At 32.3% G+C, this 24,553-nt stretch overlaps 1 protein-coding gene across 1 annotated transcript; it reads right to left on the bottom strand.

The window, feature by feature from the left end:
- Positions 1-13,218: 13,218 nt before the first annotated feature.
- Positions 13,219-16,247, bottom strand: LOC132059982 (kirola-like). The gene is made up of 2 exons (XM_059452828.1): positions 16,017-16,247; positions 13,219-13,759 (listed from the first exon to the last, which is right to left on the bottom strand). Exons 1-2 carry the CDS (start codon positions 16,201-16,203, stop codon positions 13,506-13,508), a joined length of 441 nt encoding a protein of 146 aa, XP_059308811.1. The 5' UTR covers positions 16,204-16,247; the 3' UTR covers positions 13,219-13,505.
- Between the last annotated feature and the right edge of the window lie 8,306 nt (positions 16,248-24,553).

The raw sequence follows: 24,553 nt of genomic DNA, 5'->3' as shown, positions 1-24,553 counted from the left end.
AAACATAGAGTGTAAGTGTTAGTATAAAAGGATCAGAGGGTAACTTTTAGAGATATGATTTTTCTTTTTAATTTAACTACTGTTTAATAGTAAATAATTAATAAATAAGTGTGTATGACCTTCAGTTATGTCTAAGTGTGTGTTCAGTATGGAGGAAAATGTTTTTCTGGAAAATGTGTTCTTGGAAAATAAGTAAATTTCTACTTATTTTCTCATGTTCGTTTGGGTAGCGGAAAATAAGTAAATTTTTTACTTATTTTCTCATGTTCATTTGGTTGGTAGAAAATATTTTCAGGAAAATACCCACCCAAGCTCCACAACTCCACCCCAACCCCACCACCCCATACCACACAAACCAAAAAAAAAAAAAAAATCCAAACTTTTTTTTCAAAACAAAATTAATTTTTTCTTTGGTGGAGGGGGGCGGGGGGTGCGGTGGGGATGGGGGTGGGGTGGTGGGAGTGGTTGGGATTTGGTGGTTGGGGGTGGGTTGGGTGGTTGGTGGAATGCATTGTGGACTTGTTTTCCTTATTTTTATTAGGAAAGTCATTTTCCCCATTTTTAAGAAACTTGTTTTCCTAAAGAAAATGTTTTCCAAAATTTTTTACCAAACGATCATAAGAAAATTGAAAAATGTTTTCCTCCATACCGAACACACCCTAAGTATCATAGAAAGTCAATGAATTATTTGAGTGAGTTTTCTATACGAGACTTTGTGGTAATCTATGATCTAATGGTCTTATGTAATACTTAAGCAAACTGACAAAAAATAATTTAGTAACTTTTGTGATACTTAGGCAGAGTTGAATAACTTTTTATGTTACACAAATAACTTAGTGATTTCAGTGCAATAAAATAAAAATTGATTGAATATCTGTAAAATTAACCCGATGATTAATAGACTAGTCAATCTTGAATTTCTATGTCTTTTACACAATATTCTAGATAATATTTGATTATTATTGTCTATGTTCAACTTATATTATCTGAATATATGGTCCTGGTATGGTGTTGCATTTATCGAATTCTATTCCGAGGTCCCAAAAATGGAATTCTCATTCATGGAATTTAATTTTAAACATTCTTAGCAAGAAATAGGAGGGTTCCTTGTTGAAAGCTCTTCCTGATAGCAACATAATTCTCATTTTTCCTTCTATTTTTCCTTTCCCTGTCTAAATACCAATTTAACGATTCTACATGAAAGGTAACATAAATGGTTTACCAAAACTGGTGGTGAAGTCACAACACCCATTTTAACTTATATATATATATATATATATATAGATAGTGTAAACATAATTTAAGACGACCCAAATCTAAGGTACGTGATAGGCACCAAGCTAATTACTCTCATCGAATCACTAAATTAATAACTGATTAGTTTTTCACAAACGTATGAAAATACTTTTAAAGTTGGACTTAGTTACTGAAAATAACTTAACATATATCGTCTAAACTGTGAATATGTATAACACCTATCAACGATACGCATCTAACACATCCCGAAATTGGGGTAAGACGTGATTGGCAACCACTAAAATGTTGAGTGAACAGGCTTATTCTAGCTAACTGAAACTCATATTTAAACTCAACCTTTAATAAATAGATAACAAAATAATTATTTAACCATGTTTGAAAACTCAATAACATACTTATTGTGATAATGTCGGAAACATAACCCACCAACAATCGTGAGACTCTAAAAAACTGAAATTCAAATACAAGTCTACCGGGCATTCATCGGGAATGATACGAAATGTATTCCAATAATCAAGTAAACATTTGTGAGAAAAATGTTCACAATTTAGTCTTTATATAGATTTTAATGTGTTGTGAATAGCTAGAAATCATTATCTATGACATTTATCACAAAAAAAAAAAAAATGCTTTAGGCCTATGACCCCAACCTGTTTATAAATTCATCACAAAAGACTGTAGTACATGGATGAGGATTTATATCATTGCCTCAATTACAATATGAAGATTGATATAACTCAATCTTATGCCACTATATGCTTGGACATACGTAGCTAACCAAAGGGAGGAGGTATTAACTTAGGGGTCGTTTGGTTCAAAAACAAATTACGCTGGGATAAGTTATCTTTGCGATTAATTACGTTGGATAAGTTATCTTTGGGATTAGTTATTCTGGAGTTATTTTTTATTGATTGTTTGGTATGTTGGACTAAAAGCATTATACATTGGATAATTTCTAAAAAGAAGAGGTTTCCTCCTTATCCCGGGATAACTTATCCGGAGATAACTTATTCCACCCTATGGCAGGTATAAGTTATCTCAACACTATTTTTACTCCTGGGATAACTTATCCCATAATTACTAACCAAACAAGGGATAAAGAATTGCTAAATTCTTATCCCAGGACTATTTATGTTTATCCTTCGTACCAAACGACCCCCAGAGACCAAGTTAGGCCATCCCATCTGCTCCTGCTTCATTGTAGCTTTGATCAAAAGCCAATTTTATTTCCTTCCCTGAAAGCATGAATAAACATAAACTCCTTTCTACTTAAACTCAAAGATTTGCTCAATGGTATGTCTGATCTGCCATGGAGGAGCTTAGGGTTAGTTCATTTCTTGTATAATAATTACTCTTTGGTCCCAATTTATGTGGCACAGTTGGAATTTCGAGATTTAAACTTCTAAATTTTGACCATGAATTCGGACATAGAAACTTTTAAGTTTTTTGAAATAAAATTTATATATTTGAAAACTATATAAAAAGTACTTTATAAATCAGAATAATTAACAATTTAAAATATTTAAAAGGCATATAAAGAAATTTTGGACAAAAAAAAACTTGGTTGACTCACGAAATTTCAATTGTGCCACATAAATTGGGTTAGAGGGAGTAGGTTTTAGTAGTATGTTATAAATTTGACTTTCACTTTGATCTTTTACCTGCTCGTGCAAATTAAAATTAAATATGATGTAGATAAGCTAATAATTAAGGTATATTCATTTTATAGTCATGATTGAGGTTGACAGCTACGATGTTCTTAATTAATTCAATGATCACGGAGTTGTGAACATTAATTTTACTATCATAAAAAGACAATTGCATATCATTACTATTGTGTAAAAAAATCATCTTTATCAAACAAGTCAATTATGTAACCGAAAAAATTATGTACATCTATCAAGATTTGCATGATGGTGATTCTGTCTCCTAGTGCAAAATTTTCTTTGAAAAAGAAAGTTTGATTCTGTCTCTTCTATTCTTTCTTTCTTTCTTTTTTTTTTTCTTTTCCGTAAACGTACACTCATACAAGATTTTGTTATGGGGTCATATGCATTATATCTTGTGCTAAATCTAGGCAAACAAGCTTAATCAACTGAGTACTGAGTAGTTGGGGTAATCAACTAAAAAAGTTAAAAGCCCAATTACAGTTTTTAAATATCCTCTTTCGTAAAAACAAAAATCAATTTGGACGTAGTTCCTTCACGTTTCCAAGCTCAAGTTCGATTACTTAATTCTTTTTCTTTTCCCAAAGGAAATAGATGGCACCTAATTAGGTACTTGAAAGCTTCTAAAATCAGCTTATTTTGAAAAGTGATTGTCAAAAAAGTATTTTTTGTAATAAACAGTTTTTATTTGACCAATCAATTTAAAAAAACTTTTGAGTTGCAATTACTGCTTGGTCTAGTTTTTAAAAAGTCTTTCTAAGTTTCACAATTAGACTACGTATACAGTAACGGTATTTAATTATGAAAGTTTGCTGGGAAGCTGACCCTCTTAGTCCGTTCTTGCCAGATTGGGAACCTACCTAATCTTTATGTTTTGACAATTGCCTCCTAATATCACTTTTGTTTCTTTTAGGACTAGAAATCACTCAACTATCTCCATTTTCCTCAAAAAATACTAAACATTACAAATTCCTCCTTCTCTCTTAGCCGGCATGCCATGTCACCAGGGGCGGATCCACACCATTGGGTGTGGGTTCGCGGGAACCCACAACTTTTATCCTAACCTTGTATTTATAATGTGAAATCCTTCAAATATATGAGAAATTTGAGCTGAGAACCTAGTAACAACAGACACTGCTAGCTGGAAATCCACAAGCTTCAAATCCTAGATCCGCCTTTACATGTCACATTCAATATATATATATATATATATATATTTTATTTTTTTTAATAATAGTAAACTTATGGAATAATTTCAAAAACCTCCCTCTAAATTTGCCTTTATCATACTTAGTTCCCTTTACACTAGCTTCCCTTGTTTTGATTCTTTGTAATCAAACTAATTTTTAATACTAAAAATTAGTTATGTTACTAATATACCCTTTTGTAACCTTATTTATAATGTTTAAACTTTTGACGATAATAGTTTCTCATTGATCGTAAGATTTTTCCTAATTTATAACTATCTAATTTTATAGGTAAAGTGTTGGTTTTTTTTTTTTTTTTTTTTTTGTGCTTGAAAATTTTAATCTTGAACGCTAAAACATGAAATTCAACAACTGTCATATGAAAATTGATTCAAAAAGCTTGAACTTCATCTTTGCTTCATTAATTATTTTTAAAGTCTCACACTGTATATATAGTTTCCGACCTTTTTCGTAGATATAATTATGCTCCTTCTACCAAAAAAAATTAGTATAAAATTTATTGCAGTTATACAACTATAAGAATTTTAAAAACGGATTATTCATCTCACCCTCTAAATACTAAAAGCGTGATGTGCTCCTTTTTAGCCAAAATATTGTTATTAATAATATGATTATAAGAACAAAGAGAAATATTTCCGTAACACTAGAATTTAGGATTTCTTATTTAGATATAAGATAGTTTTAAATTTTTAGCCTAACTATTAAGAGAACAATCCTAACAATTTTAGGGGAGAGAAACATTGTTCACATAATTAAGTTATAAAAGGGTAAATTTGAAATATATAAATTTCTAATTATTTAAACAAGTTTGGTTACAAAAATTGAAATAAGGGATGTTAGTGTAAATATCTCAAACCACAAGGGAACTAAGTGTTATCAAGACAAATTTAGAGGGAGATCTTTGAAATTATTCCATAAATTTATTATTAAAAAATAAAATTTTAATATGACATGGCATGCCAACTAGGAGAGATAGAGAGGGTTTTGTAATGTTTAATATTTTTTGAGGAACTAGGTATAGTTGAGTGATATTCTAGTCCTAAAAGAAACAAAAGTGATATTAAGAGGCAATTGTCAAAACATGGGTGACCATTTAGGGAATTAACTCATAAGATTTCCTCCGTAAAATTCCACTAAATTCCAATTCAATTCAATTTAAGTAGAAAATTCTCTTTCTTCCTCCGTTCATACGTATTTCATACATTCCAGATATGGAGTTGGGTAAAATTTCATGTGATACGGTAAACAAAAAGATTCTTTTCTTTATCTTATGTGCTATCTCATGTAGTAATTATCTTTTTGAAACATTTGCGGTCCTTTTGGTATACGGCGATGGAATTGTTAGAGTAGTATGAGATAAGGGGTATTTCCGATCTCAAAAGTGCTTATGGGGAAAAACTTTTTTACCGAACCAGCTTACTGAAAAACACATGGTGGGAAACAAGTTCCCATTGAAATGCTGGGAAACTTCCTAATTTTTTCGTGTGAAAACACTAGTATATTTTCTTTTCTCACTGATTCAATCAAAATATCGGTGGAAATAACCGCCGGATATTTTTCAGTGAAAAAATAGTAACTCTTTGGTAGTGAAAGACATGGTAGTTTTTCGAATTTTCCCCAAGAATTGTCATTTGATCATCAGCAATATTATTTCCTTCCCTGAAAGTATGAATACAAACAAACTCCCTTTCTACTTAAGAACTTGTTTAATGATATATCTGATGTGCCACGGAGGATCTTAGGTTTATTTCAAATCTTGTATAATAATTACTTCCTCTATCCCAATTTACGTGGTACAGTTGGAATAGTTTCGAGTTTCAAATTTCTAAATTGTGATCATGAATTCGGACATAGAAGCTGAAGTTTTTTGGAATAAAATTTATATATTTGGAAACTATATAAAAAGTACTATAAATCAGAATAATTAACAACTTAAAATATTTAAAAGGTATATAAAGAAATTTCGGTCAAAGAAAAACATGGCTGACACTCGAAATTCCAATTGTGTCACATAAATTGGGACAGAAGAAGTAACTAGGTTTTAGTAGTAGGTTATAAATTTGACTTTCACAGTGATTGTTTACCTACTCGTGCTAATTAAATATGATGTGGATAAGCTAATAATTAAAGTATATTCATTTTATAGTCAAGATTGAGGTTTACAACTACGAGGTTCTTAATTATTTCAAGGATCACGATGTTGTGAACAATAATTTTGCTATTATAAGAAGACAATTGCATATCATTACTGTCATGTAAAGAAATCATCTTTATCAAACAAGTCAATTATGTAACAGAAAAAATAATTTACATATCCATAAAGATTTGCACGATGGTGATTTTGTCTCCTGCTACATTATTTTTTAAATTTTTTTTTGCAGTAAACGTACACACATACAAGATTTTGTTATGGGGTCATATGCATTACATCTTGTGCTAAATCTAGCAGACAAGCTTAGTTAACTGATTACTGAGTAGCTGGGTAGATAGGACTCGTGTGAAATATGAATAAAAGAGCCGCTCGATAAGAGGGTTGATTGAAAAAAAAAAAAAAAAAAAACCTTGGATGTTGTTCGTTCGTGTTTCCAAGATCCAGTTCGATTACTTAGTATAATGATTTTTCTTTCCCAAAAGGAAAATAGACGACACCTAATTAGATACATTGTTGAATTAGTTTTTAATATTTGGAGGTCTCAAATTGAACAAACACCACTGTACGTTCGTGAAAGAACATAACTATTCTGAAATGTCATCCTTCTAAATCTATAAATATAAGGACTCTCCTAAAGTAGTGAAAGAAAAATCTGCAGCATACTAGGGCTTTGTTGAATCCTAAACAGAATTACTTTTAACCCTCTAAATATGGGCAATATCTCTTTAAGGATAGTATTATCACGCAAAGTCTTTCTTCTTCAATTCCGTCTTCCTATTTTTCTAACATAAATGATGGAGCTAAGATTTTCATCTGCAAGAAAAGCACAGACTTGTATGCATATATTAGTGTAAAAAACTCAACGTAGATTGAGAGGAGAACGAAGCTATGTATTTGATATTTCGTATATATTGATTATAGTACCAGAGGCTCTCTACTTATACACAGATACAAGGCTATACATGTAGACTTCTAACTAACCTAAACTTCTCAGATATACATGGAGTAGATCTATTTAAATTCAAAGTAAACTTAAATCTCTAACTAACTCAATCTTGGGATTATGCTTTCTCCTTATCAGAATCTTCAACATAACCTCAAGCTAGTAAAAGGTGGAACAATCACTTCTACCTTGATTCGAAATCCTACAAATAATTGCTTTTGTCAATGTTTTACACTACAAGGACAGTGATATCAAGTTCTACTACTTCGGGAGTAATTTCAGAGTCTTACTACTTCGGGAGTAAATTTCATATTTACTACTTTAAGAGTAAATTTCAGAATCTTGCTACTTTGAGAGTAAACACCAGATTTACTATTTCAAAAGTAAAGTTTAAAGTTTTACTATTTCAGGAGTAAAATTCAAAATTTGCTACTTCAGAAGCAGATTTCAGAGCTTGCTACTTCGGGAGCAGGTTTCAGAGCTTGCTACTTCGGGAGCAGATTTATGAGTTTATTACTTCGAGAGTAAAACATAGAATATTTAGAATTTTTTTTTCTATTATTTTATCTCTTCTGGAGTGAGTAGTGATATCTTCACGATCACTACATATTCGTACTTGTAAATTTTACTAAATATTATCTACATTCACTTCAAGCAATGGATCTGTATTTATAATATTTATCAAAAGTTTTCATTCTTCAGGAATGAAATATAATCATCTGAATGTGTCCTAATCATATCAGTTTATGATAGCTTAAAACCTCTTTTAAGATATTGCTACTTCAGGAACAAATTGAGGTATGCATATAATGCGGAGAATTTTTCTGTAACATATCCTCAATAAGGATCATAACAAGCCTATAAAAATATTACCACTTCTGGTTATTATAGGCAGAATAAATTTAGTTATAATGAAACTTAAAAATATTACCACTGGCAAACTCTGCTAGAGTTCGAATATCTTCTGATATAAGATATTGACTATAGAGTACTTTTGTGGAAGACATTCTATATATCGATAGAACAATAACTAAAATCGCATCAGTCATAGAAAAATAAAATTTTCCAACGAATTTAATAGATACGGAACGACAAATGCTTTTATATGCTCTAGAAATTAAAATGCTAGCACACCTTAATACGGCAAGCTTATATGATGAACCCCAATACTTGGGAAAAAAAACAAAAAGTGATACTTACTCATGGACCTAATAATACTAAAAACAATTACTCCAATGGAACTTGCCAACATTGATACGGTAATGAAGATCGAAAGTCGAATAAATTACTTCATACCTTTCCAAACGCATGCAGCCTACAGTAGCTATCGATACGTTTGTTCAACCAATTCCTTAGAACTATGATAACTACATGTTTGCTTTCTCCAAACCTCAGTATCTTTTTCAAAGGCTCAAGGCAGAGTATTATGCTGATAACGTGTTATAAAATAATAAAGCAAGAAAAAGAATATTATAGCAAAAGAGAAAAGAAAGGAGAATTCTTTTATTTCTCTTGTTAGGAATGATATACAACGAAGGGAACATACCTATTTATAGGAGAAATTTAACTTGGTGCAAAAGTCACAAACCCTAAAGTTTCTCCTAAAGATAGACATCCATAATTAAATAATATTTATAACAATATCATTACGATTGTGTAAAAAAATCATCTTTATCAAACAAGTCAATTATGTAACAGAAAAATAAATGTATATCCATAAAGATTTGCACGATGGTGATTTTGTCCCCTATCTGCTACATTATTTTTTAAATTGTTTTTTGCAGCAAACGTACACACATACAAGATTTTGTTTAATGTCTTCTTTCTGAAAAATCTACATGGACGTAGTTCCTTCATTTTTTTCAAGCTCAAGTTCGATTACTTCATTCTTTTTCTTTCAAGAAAGGAAATAAATGACACCTAATTAGATACTTGAAAGATGATCAGGAGCTAAGATTTTCATTTGCAAGAAAAGCACTGACTTGTATGCGTATATCGGTCTAGCAAACCCAAAGTAGATCGAGAGGAGAACGAAGCTATGTATTCCGTATATTGATTATAGTACCAGATACTCTCCACTTACACAAAGATACAAGGCTATATAGAGTCCATGACATTTTGCACCCTTAATGTGTGCTCTTTTTTTCAACTTGCACCTTATCCTATTTTTTTTTTATAATTTAAACCCCAATCTCTTTATTTCCTTGCAAAACAATAAAAACACCCTTTTTATAAATTTACCATGGGGGCAAAATAGGAATATAAATAATATATCTTTTTTTTACTTAAATTTATTTATTTATTTTATTAGGAGATTAGATGAACTAAAACTCTACCTTGATTATCTAGCATCGTTGAAATTAGATTAAGTTCTCCAAGCTTTCATCAAAGAAAGCAGCAGTTAAATATTTTACTAAAAACAAATTTCAACACCAGTACATCGTTGATGGAGAAAAACAAAGGTCGATTGAAGAAGAAGAAATTGAAAGCTAAGAACTTCAGGATAAAATATATTCCATTTGCTTCAAAGAACGGAAATGTGGTAGAGGCGATTTATCAACTGGAGATCCACTCCAAGTTGATGAATCGGTGGAGAGGAAGAAGATGGAGCGACGATCTGTACATCTAGCTGATTTTCTTGTTGATTTTGTTGACAATTTTTTTTTTTTTGGGGGGAAAGAATAGCAATTGAACTTCACATTAAAAACCCCTCCGAAAGCAGGATTATATAGAGTCCATCAATAATACCGCTTGACAGGCCATAGCCGAAAATGATCACAACAATCTAATGAAAAAAATGTTGCTTGCTACTATAGGTACTTTAAAAACTCAAGGGTAAAATGCAATACAAACCGAACCAAGACTTCGCCTTCATAAAATATTTGAAGATCAAACCATCAAAAGTTTAACTCATGATGCACTTGCAGACTCAAAGTCTCTTTGTTGATAATTTGGGGTTTTGCTTATGTGGCTCTTAGCTTGAAGAACTCATTTTAGAAAGTAATGATATAAAAAGAGGAAAGCACCTTTAAATGTTGTGCTTTGAATGGAGCGAGAGAAAAATGTAATTGATTGAGCTCTTTTTACTTTCATATATTATTTATTTTTTAAAGATATATTATTTATATTCCTACTTTGCCCTCATGGTAAATTTATAAAAAATGTGTTTTTATTGTTTTGCAAGGAAATAAAGAGATTGGGGTTTAAATTATTTTTAAAAATAGGATAGGGTGCAAGTTGAAAAAAAAAGCACACATTAAGGGTGCAAAATGCCACCGACTCGGCTATACATGTAGACTTCTAACTAAGCTAAACTTTTCAGATATATTTACATTCAAAGTAAACTTAATCTCTAACTAACTCAATCTCGGCATTATGCTTTCTCCTTATCAGAATTTTCAAGACTTATCCTCGAGCTAGTAAAAGGTGGAACAATCACTTCTAGCTTGATTCGAAATCCTACAAACAATTGCTTTGTCATTGTCTTTGTGTATATATCAGCTAGCTAATCTCTTGACCTTACAAAATGTGTGATAAGTTGTCCTTTGTGAAAGAATCCTAAGATAGTGTTGCAGAGTTCCCTTGACATACTTGAGTATACTATCTTCACACCTTGAACATTTTTACTGTTTGGAAATTGCATAAATTGCAAACAACAGAACGAAAGACCACAAAACGTGCGACAGTATCCTTGAGAAAATAAGATGCCATAGTTTCAACGTCAGCTTGAGAAAATTTCTCAAAGCTATTATGGACAGTATCCATTGACGTCTCAATCCTGTATCCACCAAATCTCACAAGTGAATATATTTCGCAGGTGAAAACCTTAAATCTGCTCACACTACTAGTCTCGCGGCAGCTAAACATTCCCGCGTCCTTGATTTTTCTCCTTGTGTATAATTTTTAATTAGCTAAACATTGCACCAAAAAATTAAATGTCACGGTCCTGCGTTGATCCCTGGCGATGTCGTAACATCTGAGATGTATTAAGAGTTACTTCCTGTAATTATTATGTCATCCACAATAGTATAAGTATAAACAATGAATTTTACAATGAAGTGTGAACAGAGAAGAGTCTGCTCTACTATATTTGAGTCCAAAATGAAGTAAATGAAGTCTGAATCTGTCAAACCAAGCTCTAGGTGTCTGTTTGAGGCCATAGAGTATTTTCTTCAACAGACAAACATAATTTGGATGCCTAGAATGAGATAATAGTCAAAATACCCCCAACGTTTGACCAAAATGCCAACTACACACCTAACCTTTGCGTTGGTCCTATTACCCCCTGGACAAATTTTTTCAGTATTAAAATGTCCCCTTTTTGCTGATGTGGACAAGAGCGTGCGTATTAACGCTCGCTGGCGCGTTATAGCCTTTAAAACAAAGATCCGACGTGTTTTGGAGAGCCAAATGGACCGCCACGTAGATGCCACATAGATAAATTTAAATTCCCTCCATTTTTAGGCTACTTCATCTTCTTCTTCACCCAATTTAATACCCATCTCCATTCTTTTTGCCAAATAATACCCATTATAAATTTAGAGCTAGGATAGTGATTATTCTTATAATCATTCGTTTTCCCAAATCAAATTCAAAAAAAAAAAATGTGAAGAAAAAAAAAAAACGAAAATGAAGAAAAAAAAGTTGAAAATCTGATCTTGTTAAAGAAAATCGATTGAAAGTTGCTTGTTTGGAGTTGCTACTTGTTGCTTGGTTGGAGTTGTTTAAGCACTAATTCTTTGAGTTGATTTGGGGAGAAAATTAAACTCCATTGCTAGGAATTTAGAGAAAGCTATGAAGAACACCAAGTGGGTTTCTTTAAATTCTTGATTGTTTGATTCAAATTAATGGATGAACTTTGTTCTACTTGGTGTTAAGAAGCTTCCTTTCACATTTGGGTTTTTTCCCAAATCAAATTCAAAAAAAAAAAAAATCAAGAAAAAAAAACGAAAATCGAAAAAAAAAAAAAAAAAAAGGTTGAAAATCTAATCTTGTTAAAGAAAATCTGATTGAAAGTTGCTTGTTTGTAGTTGCTACTTGTTGCTTGGTTGGAGTTGTTTAAGCACTAACTCTTTGAGTTGATTTGGGGAGAAAATTAAACTCCATTGCTAGGAATTTGGAGAAAGCTATGAAGAACACCAAGTGGGTTTCTTTAAATTCTTGATTGTTTGATCAAATTAATGGATGAACTTTGTTTCTATTTGGTGTTAGGAAGCTTCCTTTCATATTTGGATTTTTTTGGATCAAATTTGAGAAAGTTGGTGTGATTTTTTTTTTTCAACTCCTAATGAAGATGATGATGATGATGTTGATGAAGATGAAGGAGAATTGGGTATGAGTTTTTGGATCCTCATACTGAAAATGGAGTATGGAAAATTGAGAGATTTTTTTTTTTTTTTTTGAAGAAGAAGACTAGATGGATGGAGGAAGGGGGGAAATTAATAAAAAATGGGGGAAAATTAAAGATGCTAAAATACGTGGGCTGTATTAATTACATGACAAGAAATCGTTAATAATTATGCACATTTTGATCTCTAACATCATCGCAAAAAAGGGGATTTTAATACCGAAAAAATTTGTCCAGGTAGAATTAATTTCTTTTCAACGTTAGCATTGTGTTGAGTTAGTTGTAGATTTAAACTTTGGTCAAACGTTGGGGCAGATTTGACTATTATCTCTGCCTAGAATCAATAAAACCTGGTGGTTGACTCATGTAAACTTACTCTTGAAGAGTGTCCATGCAGAAATACAATTTTGACATCTAACCACCTAATTAACAATTTCAACTACAGCTATTGATAACTTAACCATTTCAACTACAGCTATTGATAACACTATCTTTATAGTAGTTGCTTTCACAACAAGGAATGATTCCTCAAAATCAACTCCTTCAATTCTTGAGAAGCCTCAAGCAACTAGTCTTGCTTTGTAATTGTCTATAGATTGATATACTTATTGTTTTGTCTTGACCACCCACTTTGAGAATAGAACACTGCTAAATAAATCACTTTTATTATAGGTAAATTTCAAACTTGCAAAATTCATGATATGTTACATATATTGAACATTAAAAATACATCACTAGCAGGAGAGTGACATATGTAGTATATCCTTCAAACATAACCTTATTTATATCACACACTAGCTAGAACTAGCGCTAGCCAATATTGCTGAATAGTATCACACAAACACACACATACACACACACACACATATATATATATATATATATATATATATATAAGACTATGAGCCATTTAATAGAACTGACATTCTTATTACTTGAGGAGGTGACCCTCTGTATCTTTGGTCACATGAATGCCAAAATCCAAGAAGGCAAGAGGCTCTGGTATGTCTTCAGTTTTTTTTTCGTACACAAGTGTCCATGTAACCCATTGATGGTCACATGCTGTTGTAATGGAGAAGGAATTGTACAGCTCTAACAGATCTCCACCAATCACTTTCCAAGTGACTGATTTCTTCTGAGGATCGACGCCTTCAATCACTTGCTTTGAAAATTTATCTTTCCCATCTACAATCGATAAAGTCGAAAATTACTAGGCCAGTTTAGCTTTCCAAACCCTCATAAAATACATAATTATTCACAATGACATGTTTTCATCTCATTTAATTCTTTAATTTTTACTTTGTTTTTTATTTTCTCCAAAACTTAATTTTTTGAAGTTGATGAAAAATTGGACCTTCTACATTTTTCCTGGATAGAACAAACTTTAAAAATCTCAAAACAACATTTGGAATTATAGAAAATATGGGAATTAGTACTAAAACCCCAGATTGTATTGTGCTAGGAATGACAGAAGTAATTCTCTATGATAACCATTCTAAAAAATCTTTGCACAATGTCTTACGGTGTTTGGTTGATGAGTGAAAATATTTTATGGAAAGTATATATTAAATTTTAATCATATTTCAAAAAATTGGAGAGCGTTATGAAAAAGTTTTTATTTTCCCATCCGGTACCCGCATTGGGGTCCGACTAAATCCGGATTTGTGTCGGGTAGTCCCACATTGGGGGGTAAAGCACTCCCTAACCAATGGTGACTCCGTACCCAAGGGGGCTCAAGCTCGAGACCTCTTGGTTAAGGATGGAGTACTATCAACCACTACACCACAACCATTGTTGGTGCGCTAAAAGATTAATAATGTCTAAACAGTAGTTGGAGCAAGGAGAGACAGATCCAGGATTTAAACTTGATGGGTGCCACTTTTATGTTTCAACATTGAACCAATTGCACTTATGGAAAAATGAGTTAGAACTTGATTACTCGTTAAAATTTTAGTGATTATAAACTATCTATGTTCCATATAAATTTGTTCAACTGAACACATTGAAACTTATAAGCACATTAATCTGTGGGAGCAAATAATATGAAGTTAAAAGTTAAAATAGTTATCAGGAAAATGACTTTCTCCCACAAATAAGAGAAGTTATTTTCCCTTATATAAAACTAAGGGTGTCAAGTGGGCCGGGCCAGCCCGAACCCGGCCCACTACCGGCCCGGCCCAAACCCACTAAAAGGTGTAAGGGGCTGGGCTAGGTGGGCTTTATTAGGGGCCGGGGGCAGGACAATTAGACGCCCGCCCCCCGCTCACCCACAATGGCGGGTTGATGGCCCACTGGGCACCCCCACGCCACGCCCACTTCAAATTAAAAAAAAAAAAAAGATAAGTACTACATTTATTACTAATAATAAGTATTTTAAAACATTATATCCCAATAAATTAGGAGTCTCTTTTACTTGAAAGCACTTTAGTTTTCTTTAAATTGTATTTTAAAGCTAGACAATCTTGTTTTCTCAACAAATATACCTTTTGATACATTTCGCGTATATAGTATGTATTAGATTATGGTAGTACTTATCTCAACAAATATACCTTTGATAAATCATTTGTTCAATTTCATGCCTTTTCACAAGTGTCTACGCAACACTTCGGTACCCCCTCCACCCCCCCTAATAGGATAATACCGACGCTCGGACTTGTGGAGATATATGTCACCACAATGTTGACATTTAACATGTTCCTCATTTACTCGCTCTTCAAAATGCATCCACACCGCACTTGAAGTTGATCTGCGAACTCGAGGAGAAGGTGGAGGTGAAGTAATGTACACTAGTTGAATAACAAATTTAGATAAAGAGAGAATTGTGGAAAAATTGTGTGAAAATGAAGAAGAATGGAGGGGTATTTATAGTTTGAAAATATGACCAAAGTGAAGTTATTCATAAATTTTGGGGTTCAAATAAAATTAGCAACGACTAGTTTTTTAAATTTACAACGGCTAGCTTTTTGAATTTGACGACGACTAAACTTTTTTTTAATTTAGCAATTTTATCATTAGATGTAAATGTTAATTTTATTATTATTAGTAAATGTAAATGTCTATTTTTGTATTAGAACTTAAAAAAAAAAAAAAAAAAAAGCCCGGCCCACTAACTATAACGGCCCGCCCGGTGCTTGGCCCGAGGTGTAGCCCCTATCCAGGTGGGCCGGGCGGGACACCCTTTTCCCTCTCAAGCCCGGCCCCTGCCCGGCCCCCTAACTTACGGCCCGGCCCGGCCCCGACCCGGCCCCTTGTGGCCCACCTTAAAATGGCCCGGCCCACTTGACACCCTTATATAAAACTGTTCCTCAATGGTAATCAAATATCATCAAAATAACTTTTTCATGGAAACATTTCTCTTGGAAATTGATTTTCGTCATATCACCAAACATATCTAAATGTAAAAAGTTGATACATATGTAGAGAGAGGGAAAATATATATTACCGTCGTTATAATTCCAGCTAACGACTGAACCATTCTTTATGGTTTCACCTTCATGAATCTCAAAACGCTGGATCTTCCGAGGGGTTACGTTAGGCAAATGATGAGTATTGGTGTGAAAAATATCATGAATTAAATGTCCACCACACTTCACCTCTATTGAAGCAATTAACTTGCCTTTCACACCCATATTTTCTTCTTTGGTATAGCAAAAAGTTTAGAAAAGAATGTGGTGATAAAATGGTTAAAAGTTGTAGTCTTTATATAGATTTCAATCAGTTGTACAAAAAGTGAAATTTAAGAAATATCATAAATAAATATTACAAAACGTGATCCACGAGAACCACGACATATCATGGAAGATTAGGGTTATAATTAGCCCATTACGCGTATGATTTTGGCCTGCCGAGTTAGTATTGTCCTTACCATACTACAAGAAAAATACAAAACAGTGACGGCCAAGTTCATAACAATTTTGTGATGGCTTTGTGACGATTTTATGACAGCATTCATCAATGTGAACAAAATTTGTGATAGACATGATGACCCATCAAAACTCAGTTACAAATTTGTGAAGGGAATAATGGTTAATTTATGACAAAAATAAGGTTCTATTACGTATAATTTTGTCACAAATTTGTGACTGACTTGTGATTTCGTCACAAAATTGCTACGAAAATAAGGATTTTTTTCACAATTTTTTAACAAAACAAGTTTTAATTAAAATAATTTGATTTTGTAACAGAGTTACGGAGTATTCTGTTGCACCAATTAGTGACGAAATTGTGACGAATCTTTCCGTCACAAATTTTGGCAAAACAATGTCCCACATCGGAAGACAATGAAACATGTAATTCAAATGGTTAGTATAAAAGACTGAGAGGGCAACCTTTAGAGATACAATTTTTTTAATTAAATTATAAAAGATTAATTACAATTTAATAGTAGTAAATATATAATAAATAAGTGTTTATTATCTTCAATTATGCCTTAGTATCATAGAAATTATTGTCACTGAATTATTTGAGTGATAGTCAAGATTGAGGTTTACAACTACGATTCTTAATTAATTCAAGGATCACGAAGTTATGAACATTAATTTTACTATTTTTTTTAAGAAGAATTGCATATCATTACTGTTGTGTAAAAATATAATCTTTATCAAACAAGTCAATTATGTAACAGAAAAGATAATGTACATCCATAAAGATTTGCACGATGGTGATTTTGTCTCCAGTCTGCTACATTATTTTGTATAATATTTTCGGTACACACGCGACACATATACAAGATTTTGTTATGGGGTCATATGCATTATATTTTGTGCTAAATCCGAGGCAAACAAGCTTAAGTAACTGATTACTGAGTAGTTGCGTAATCAACAAAAAGATTAAAAGCCCAATTAGAGCTGTTTAATATTTTCATTGAAAAAAAAAAAAAAAAAAAAAAAACAGCAACAACTTGGACGTTAGTTCCTTCACGTTTCCAAGCTCAAGTTCGACTAATGTATAAATATCTAGAGACATTTTTAGGAGAATCAACAAAAGCATTATGTGAAGCATACAAAGAAAATTTCTCAATGGAATTCCAACTCTTTGTATCCATGAGAGCAAATCCATATAATTTACTAACAAGATACATACTTTAATTACAGGAGAAGACCCAAATAGTGGATTATTAGTATTGCAAAGAAATGCTTTAATAAAATTAGAACAATTAAGTATAAGTAGTTGTTTCATATTAAAAAAAATTTTGAATGATTATTTTTGTTATTGTACGATTAGTGGAAATGCTTTTGATCAAGAGTTAGGTAAAAAATTATTTAATAAATTACCAAGAGCCATAGGAAGAGAAATAAAAGACAGATGGAATAAGAGAAACGGAGTAATACAAAACCCTTGTCTAAAATGGTCAATAGGACATAGAAGATTACATATAATGGATATACTACAAGAAAAATTTACTCATATACAAATACAAAAACAATTAAAATAAAATGAAATGAATTTTTGTAAACGTGTGGTATACACTACTCAGAGTTATGACAAAAATAATCATAAAAAAAAAAAAAAGCATACAAAGTATAGAACTCAATATAATAGAAAGTATCCTCAATATAATAGAAAGAAATATTATCTTAGAAAGTCAGCAGCCAGAAAACCTTATTTAGATAAAAATAGACATGTAAGAAAATATAGGACCGAGAGAGATTATAAAAATAGACTAGAATGTTTTATTTGTGGAAGTATAGAGCATCTACCAAATACATGTCCAAAAAGAATAAATAATAAGACCAGAAATTCACAGTTAATTGAAGATTTTCAAGAAACTTTGATAAATGTAGACGAATGCATGTCTGATACTGAAAGTACATATTCCATAGTAAGTGTAGACACTGAAGAAAAAATGAAAACAGACTCAGAAGTAGAAGAACTAATTAATGAAATAGGATTAGAAAGATTAGATTTAGAATCAATTCAAGATGGTAATTTAACACATATTTCTAAAGACTGCAATCATGAATTCGAAAGAAATAAAGGATTAGATAGTAATGCATATTTCTTTTGTAAATGGTTCCCTAGTAGAGGAAAAAGAGCTAAATGTAAGATTGTTATATAGAAGGCTGTATAATGTGTATAGAAAAAGAATTAGAAAAAAAAAATAAACAAAGAAGAAAAACATAAGAAAATAGAAGATTATACTATCAACCTAAGGATAATCACATTGGAAACAAGAATAAATGAATTAGAGACTAGACTATATAAATTAGAAAAAGGAAAACAAAGAAAGGAGGATAGTGAAGATGAATAAATAAGTCTATCTAATATACAACCAATAAATAGACCATTAAAAACAATACCAGAAGATTTTCAAGAAGAACTAATGAGCGTAGAAGATCATGAGGCATTGGTATGTAATGAGGATAAAAAATTAGGAACAATAAAGATACTTGCAAGAATTAAAATGGATGATTATGAAATAGAGACTTTAGCTTTAGTGGATTTAGGATGCAGAAAGTGTATAATAAATAAAAGGGTAGTTCCACCAAATCTAATAAAAATCCTAGAAAAACCAGTTGCAGCAATGCAAATGGATGGAACTCATAACATATATAGACACTATGTTAATAAAGCATACATTAGCTTTATAAATACATGTTCAGAATTTTATAAACCTGGCTATAAAATGGATAAAATATGGGTAAGAGACTAGAATATAATTGTAGATTTTGTCATAGGATTAGACTTTATGGTACATAATAATGGAAGTTGTATGATTACAAGAGATGGAGTAATCTTTTTAAAGAATATTACTCATACACCAATACAAGCTCTTAGGACTGAAACTAGAATCCGACATAAGAAAATCCAGACAGCAAACCAAATAAACCAGAAAAAGAAAGAAGATTGTTGTTGTGAAGACTGTCAAAAAAATAATGCATGTTGTAAAAGAAAGATAGAAACAAAGAATTTAATTCTAGAAGAGGAAGAAATACTAGAAGATGAAGATCTAATAGAAAAAGACTATACTCTAATAGATATAGAAACGAAATTATATAATTTTAAAACAGGAATAGAAAGAATAAGAATAATAAAAAATCAAAAGGATCTAGATAATATAATAAAAATACTAGATGAGATAGAAATTATAGGAGAAAAACCTTTAAAATATTGGGAAAATAATAAGACTGTATGTAGATTAGATATAATAAATCCTGAATATGTAATTAAAATAGCCTCAATAGAAGCTACTAACAAGACTTAGAAGACTTTAAAATCCAAATAAAAGAATTACTGAACCTAGGAGTGATGTGTCGTGAAATTACGGGATATTCGATGCTAATTCCTTAAGCTTTTGTGACTCTTCAAGTACTTTTGGTGTTACCTTTTGTGTATTTATGTTGTTTTGTAGGATAAGATGTCCGGAGAGCATAATAGAGCAAAAGGAGCAAAATGGAGCAAAAATAGCTGAATGCGGCACATGCTAGCAGCACATGTGAGCAGCATGTTGTGACAGAGATGTTTGCACAACATGCTATAGATTGGTGCAACATATGATTGGCATGTTGCACATGCAACACCAGATGCGAGTAACTTTTAGGCACGCAGGTGGTATTTTGTCCACAATTTGTTCCCGTTTTGGAATGTTATAAATACTCTTTTAGGATTTTTTAAAACTCATCTTTGGCCATTTTTACACAAGTTCGGGAGATAGGGTTTTACGCCACACTTGGGGATTGAAGATTTGAAGATTGGGTTGAGAATATTCTTCCTCTTTTACTCGTTCTTCAATTCCTTGTTATGTATTGAATACCTAAGTGTGTAGTATTTATTTTCTTCACTTGAATCTTGTTTATGAAGATATTCAATGATTAAAGTGTTGGATGAAACTCTTGTTTTGCCTATGTATTGAATGATTTTTATTGCTAATGAAGTGAGTTAATGTTGTTTTAGTTAATCTTGTTCTTTCATGTTTTTTAAGGGATTAGCTAACCCTAAGACCCGCCCATTTAATTCGATTTGAACTCGGAAGAGAAAAATTGAGGTTGGGAAAGATTAATTAACAAGAATTTGGGGTTTTAAACCTCATCTAATAACTTGAGCTAGGAATAGGAAAGTTACTTGAGATTAAATTGGTTGTGCTTGCTATCACACTCTAAGGCTTGGAAAAGCTTAGAGTGAAATTCATTGATTTGGTTGGAAGACTTTCAATGAGATTTTAGAAACCATTATCTAATTAGCATAAACTCACTCTTAGTTATAAAATCGTGAAATACATTGGATCATTACTTGAGTGTAATTTCCTTTGTATCCATACTTGTGGCCATTGATCATTTTACCGGCTTGCTAGATTAGTTTATATTTTTGCATTAGGTATAATTTTCTCAAAAACCAAAATATTATCAAGTGTTTGGATTAGCGTAGAAAGTCATAATTTCTTACTTGTTTAAATCGCCTAGTATATTGTTCCCTGTGGGATCGACCCCGACTCATAGTTGGGTAAATTATATTGCATACGACCGTGTACACTTTCTCTTTGAGGAGTGGATTTGGACGTTATCAATTTTGGCGCCATTGTCGGGGAACAATTTGGCATATTTAGGCTAGTTTGGGAAATAAGCTAACTTGCTTTGTTCCAAACTTGTGAATATTTGTGTAGTTGTTTCTTTGCTTTAATTTATTTTTATAAAAAAAAAATGGCATCATTCCATGAGAATGGGTTGGATTGTAGTTTTTCATATTTTGATGACCCTTGTCCTTATGGTGGAGGACCCCACTCTTGGCAAACTTGTTTAAAGTCTCCTGGGGGAGGATTGTGCAGACAATCTCAAACCCATGAGTGGAGCATATGTGATAGATGTGGCAGTCAAAATGGCCATTGGGCTAATTGTGATTATTTGTCCGTCCCTTCCTCGAACCCCCACTATGACGATTCTACTTTTTGTTGTGACAATGATAGGGAAAGGGAAGTGGAAAAAGTTGAGAATGGTCAAAATGGAGAGTTCAAGCTCATCATGGAATGCCTACTTGAAGGAGGAAATGAAAAGCAAAAAGCCTTGGAGCAGTACTTGGAAACTAGTCTCCAAAATGGCTTGATGATTGAAGACAAAAATCCTCCATGAGCATTTGAACAAAATCAAGAAGAATTCTCAAATGCTCAATATGAGAATAGAATGCCCATGTTGGAGGCCAATCATGAAGAGGAGGAATCAAGAATTGAACATCCTCCAACCGAATCCATTTTCATTAGAGATGCCAAAGAAGAAAAGAAATTAGAGTTAACTATTGTCTTGAGAAAAATGGTGGTGTTGTCTTGAGAAAAATGGTGGAAGTTAACTCTAGTTTGGGGGCAAATGAGAATGTCAAAATCCGGAAAAATTTGCAAATTGGGAGGTGGAGGTCTCACTCCAAGCATTTTTCAACATTGGATTTGTAAGGTGATATGGGAATTGAGCTGCGTACATCCATGTTGGATAGTGAAGAAGAAAGACAAGTGCCTTACATTTTGCAATTGGAAAGAATAAGAAGGCAAAATGACATTCCTCATTTGAAAGTCAAAGTTGGGTGCCCAATTCATAAGCTCCAAATGGCGAGAAAAGAGGTAAAGATAACCATCGTGTCGCGACATTAAATTAAGCGCTTGATGGGAGGCAACCCATCGTTTTCAAAATTTTAAGTCGCTTTTCAAATTTTCGTTTTTTAGAATAGCTTAATGGATTGTTTTTGACTAATCCACAAAGTTTCAGAATTTTTGGAGTTGTTTTGAGCAGGTTGAAGTGTCGGAGCAGCCCCAAAACAACAACTACTACTGAAATTTGGTTTTAAGTATAGTGTGAAGCGCAAATATCACCTGCGGTTCGCAGGTCATGCCTGCGCCTCGTAGGTGCTGACAGTAAAAAAAAAAAAAAAAATCTATCCTCAAACTATTTTATGTTTTATTTTGATTATGTGCAGTGAGGACACTGCAATGTTTGTAGTTGGGGGTGGCATGTGGTAGCACATTTTATTTTGGTTATGCATAAATTGTGCCTTGCCGGGCTTTTGTCTTATATAAGGATATTGTGTGCCCTTGTCGGGTTTGTTTTGTGACTGTTGGTGTAGCTGTGCATAGACGTTGTTGCAAATGGAACTTGCTCAAATTTTTGAAGATTTTGTTTTGTTCGCATGTTGTGGATTAGTCACTTTTATTATTTTATTTTGTTTCTTAGCTTCTTTAATTAGTCTTGTAGTTTAGGTGTAGGTGCTCTCTTGAGGAAAAATATGGAAACTCTTGGCTTGTTTGGTACTAATAGAGTTAGTCTCTTGCATGTGAAATGTTGAAATGCGAATACCCTTCCAAATTTTTGTGAAAGTTAAAAAGCAAGGTGCATAGGAAAGAATAACCTTTGTGACAACTTTTTGGCTCATTTGGTGACTCTTTACCTACCAGTTGGGTTTACTTTTGATTATGAGATATTGCTCTAGTTGTTCTTGCTTAGGAAGTGAAATTGTTCCATCTTGACTAGTTCATATGTCATGTGTGGTGAGTGTTTGTTGAATAATTTTTGTACTTACTTTTATCATCTAGAACTTGCCCGGTTAGACTTTCAATGCTAATTTTGATTATGTTGGTTGGAGAGATGACCTTGGGCTATCTTTATGAATTTTGGAAAAGCCTCTTGTAATAACCCGATATTTTTAGTGAAATTTAGAGTTACTTCCTTAATTATAACTTATTAAATTTAACGAGTTTCGTATTAAAATGGGTATTGATTATATCCATATAGCATGTATATATATATTTAGTATTGAAAGTATTAATTATGTGATATAATATTAGGTGGTAAATCTGTCAAGGGTAAGTTAGTGGGCTAGGCCCACCACTTTAGTACTGGTCACGTTTAAATGAATATGGAGGCACAGAAAAATCATTGTCTTATTTCTAGTCAAAAAAAAAAAAAAAAAAAGAAGAAGAAGAACAAGGAAAGGAGAACCGCATAGGGTTTGCAGTTGCTTCAAAATATAGCAGTGAAGTGAAAACTCTCCTTGAGTTAAAAGAAAAGCATCAGGTATTTATGTCATTAACTTTTAGGATATAAAAGTTACTATGTTGCAGTGATGTGTTGTCTAGTGTGATAGGAATGGCAAGAATCTATTGGGAGTAATGATTAAGGGGGTCCACATGATGGTGCTAATATGAAAAATTGTAGAATTAAGCATGAAAAGTTGGTTTCAAAAGTGTAAAAGTAGCTATTTTCTTCTGCATATTTTCGTAACGTGCTTATTTTTTTGGGGTTTCGTCCCTTTCTTTATTTTTCTGTCTTTATCTTATAATTATTTTCCTAATAATGCCAAAGGGGTATACCCATTATTACTAGCTACAAATACATCATTCAAATTATTTATTAAATTTTGCATATAGGAAAAGTTAACGTGAGGATTACAGTGTCCAATTAACTGTATCTTTAGTTTAAATATATAGATATTATGTTTATATACAACTGCTTATTAATGGTATTGAATTACAGTTTCTACCTTTTAAAAAGAATTATGGAATCAAGGTTGAGGATGTTGGGATTTAGTTCTAAACCCAAAATTATAGGATTAGTTTTCCTAGACTAATTTGGACCATTTATTTATAGTATTGAATAGATTGAGGCTATTGGAGATTGTTTGAAGAAAATTTGGCACTTTCGGAGAGGTTGCGTTCCGATTATAAGGCAAGTGAGGCTTAAACTCTTAGTTTACTTGCTTTTCATAAAAAGCATATGGTTTGCGTTGTATGTATGCATTTAAACCATTTAGTTCGTGTGAGTGGGCAAGCATGATCTAAATTGGATAATTTCCAAGTTTCTAAAGTAATGACCGTATGAGTCCTTTAGCGGAATTTCGCTTAAATAGATACTATTCATATAAATGTAAAGTTTAGAAGTGGTATTGATTGGATGTATGTTTCACTTATCATATCTTCGTAGGGCATACTTCCACAGTCCCATTGATGTTCATGGAGAGATAGATGCTAGAATTTTAAGTAACCCGGTAAGATGGGGGTAAATAATG

Source organism: Lycium ferocissimum, chromosome 6 (assembly GCF_029784015.1).
Source record: "Lycium ferocissimum isolate CSIRO_LF1 chromosome 6, AGI_CSIRO_Lferr_CH_V1, whole genome shotgun sequence".
NCBI classification, from domain to species: Eukaryota; Viridiplantae; Streptophyta; class Magnoliopsida; order Solanales; family Solanaceae; genus Lycium; species Lycium ferocissimum.
Note: the sequence above shows the minus strand (reverse complement) of the source record. Positions and strands in the feature narration are given on the sequence as shown.

Coding starts and splice junctions, on each gene's coding strand:
- LOC132059982 (XM_059452828.1), bottom strand. CDS start 16,203: ATGGGTGTGAAAGGCAAGTTAATTGCTTCAATAGAGGTGAAGTGTGGT. Junction 13,760..16,016: donor TAGCTGGAATTATAACGACG/GTAATATATATT, acceptor TATCGATTGTAG/ATGGGAAAGATAAATTTTCA.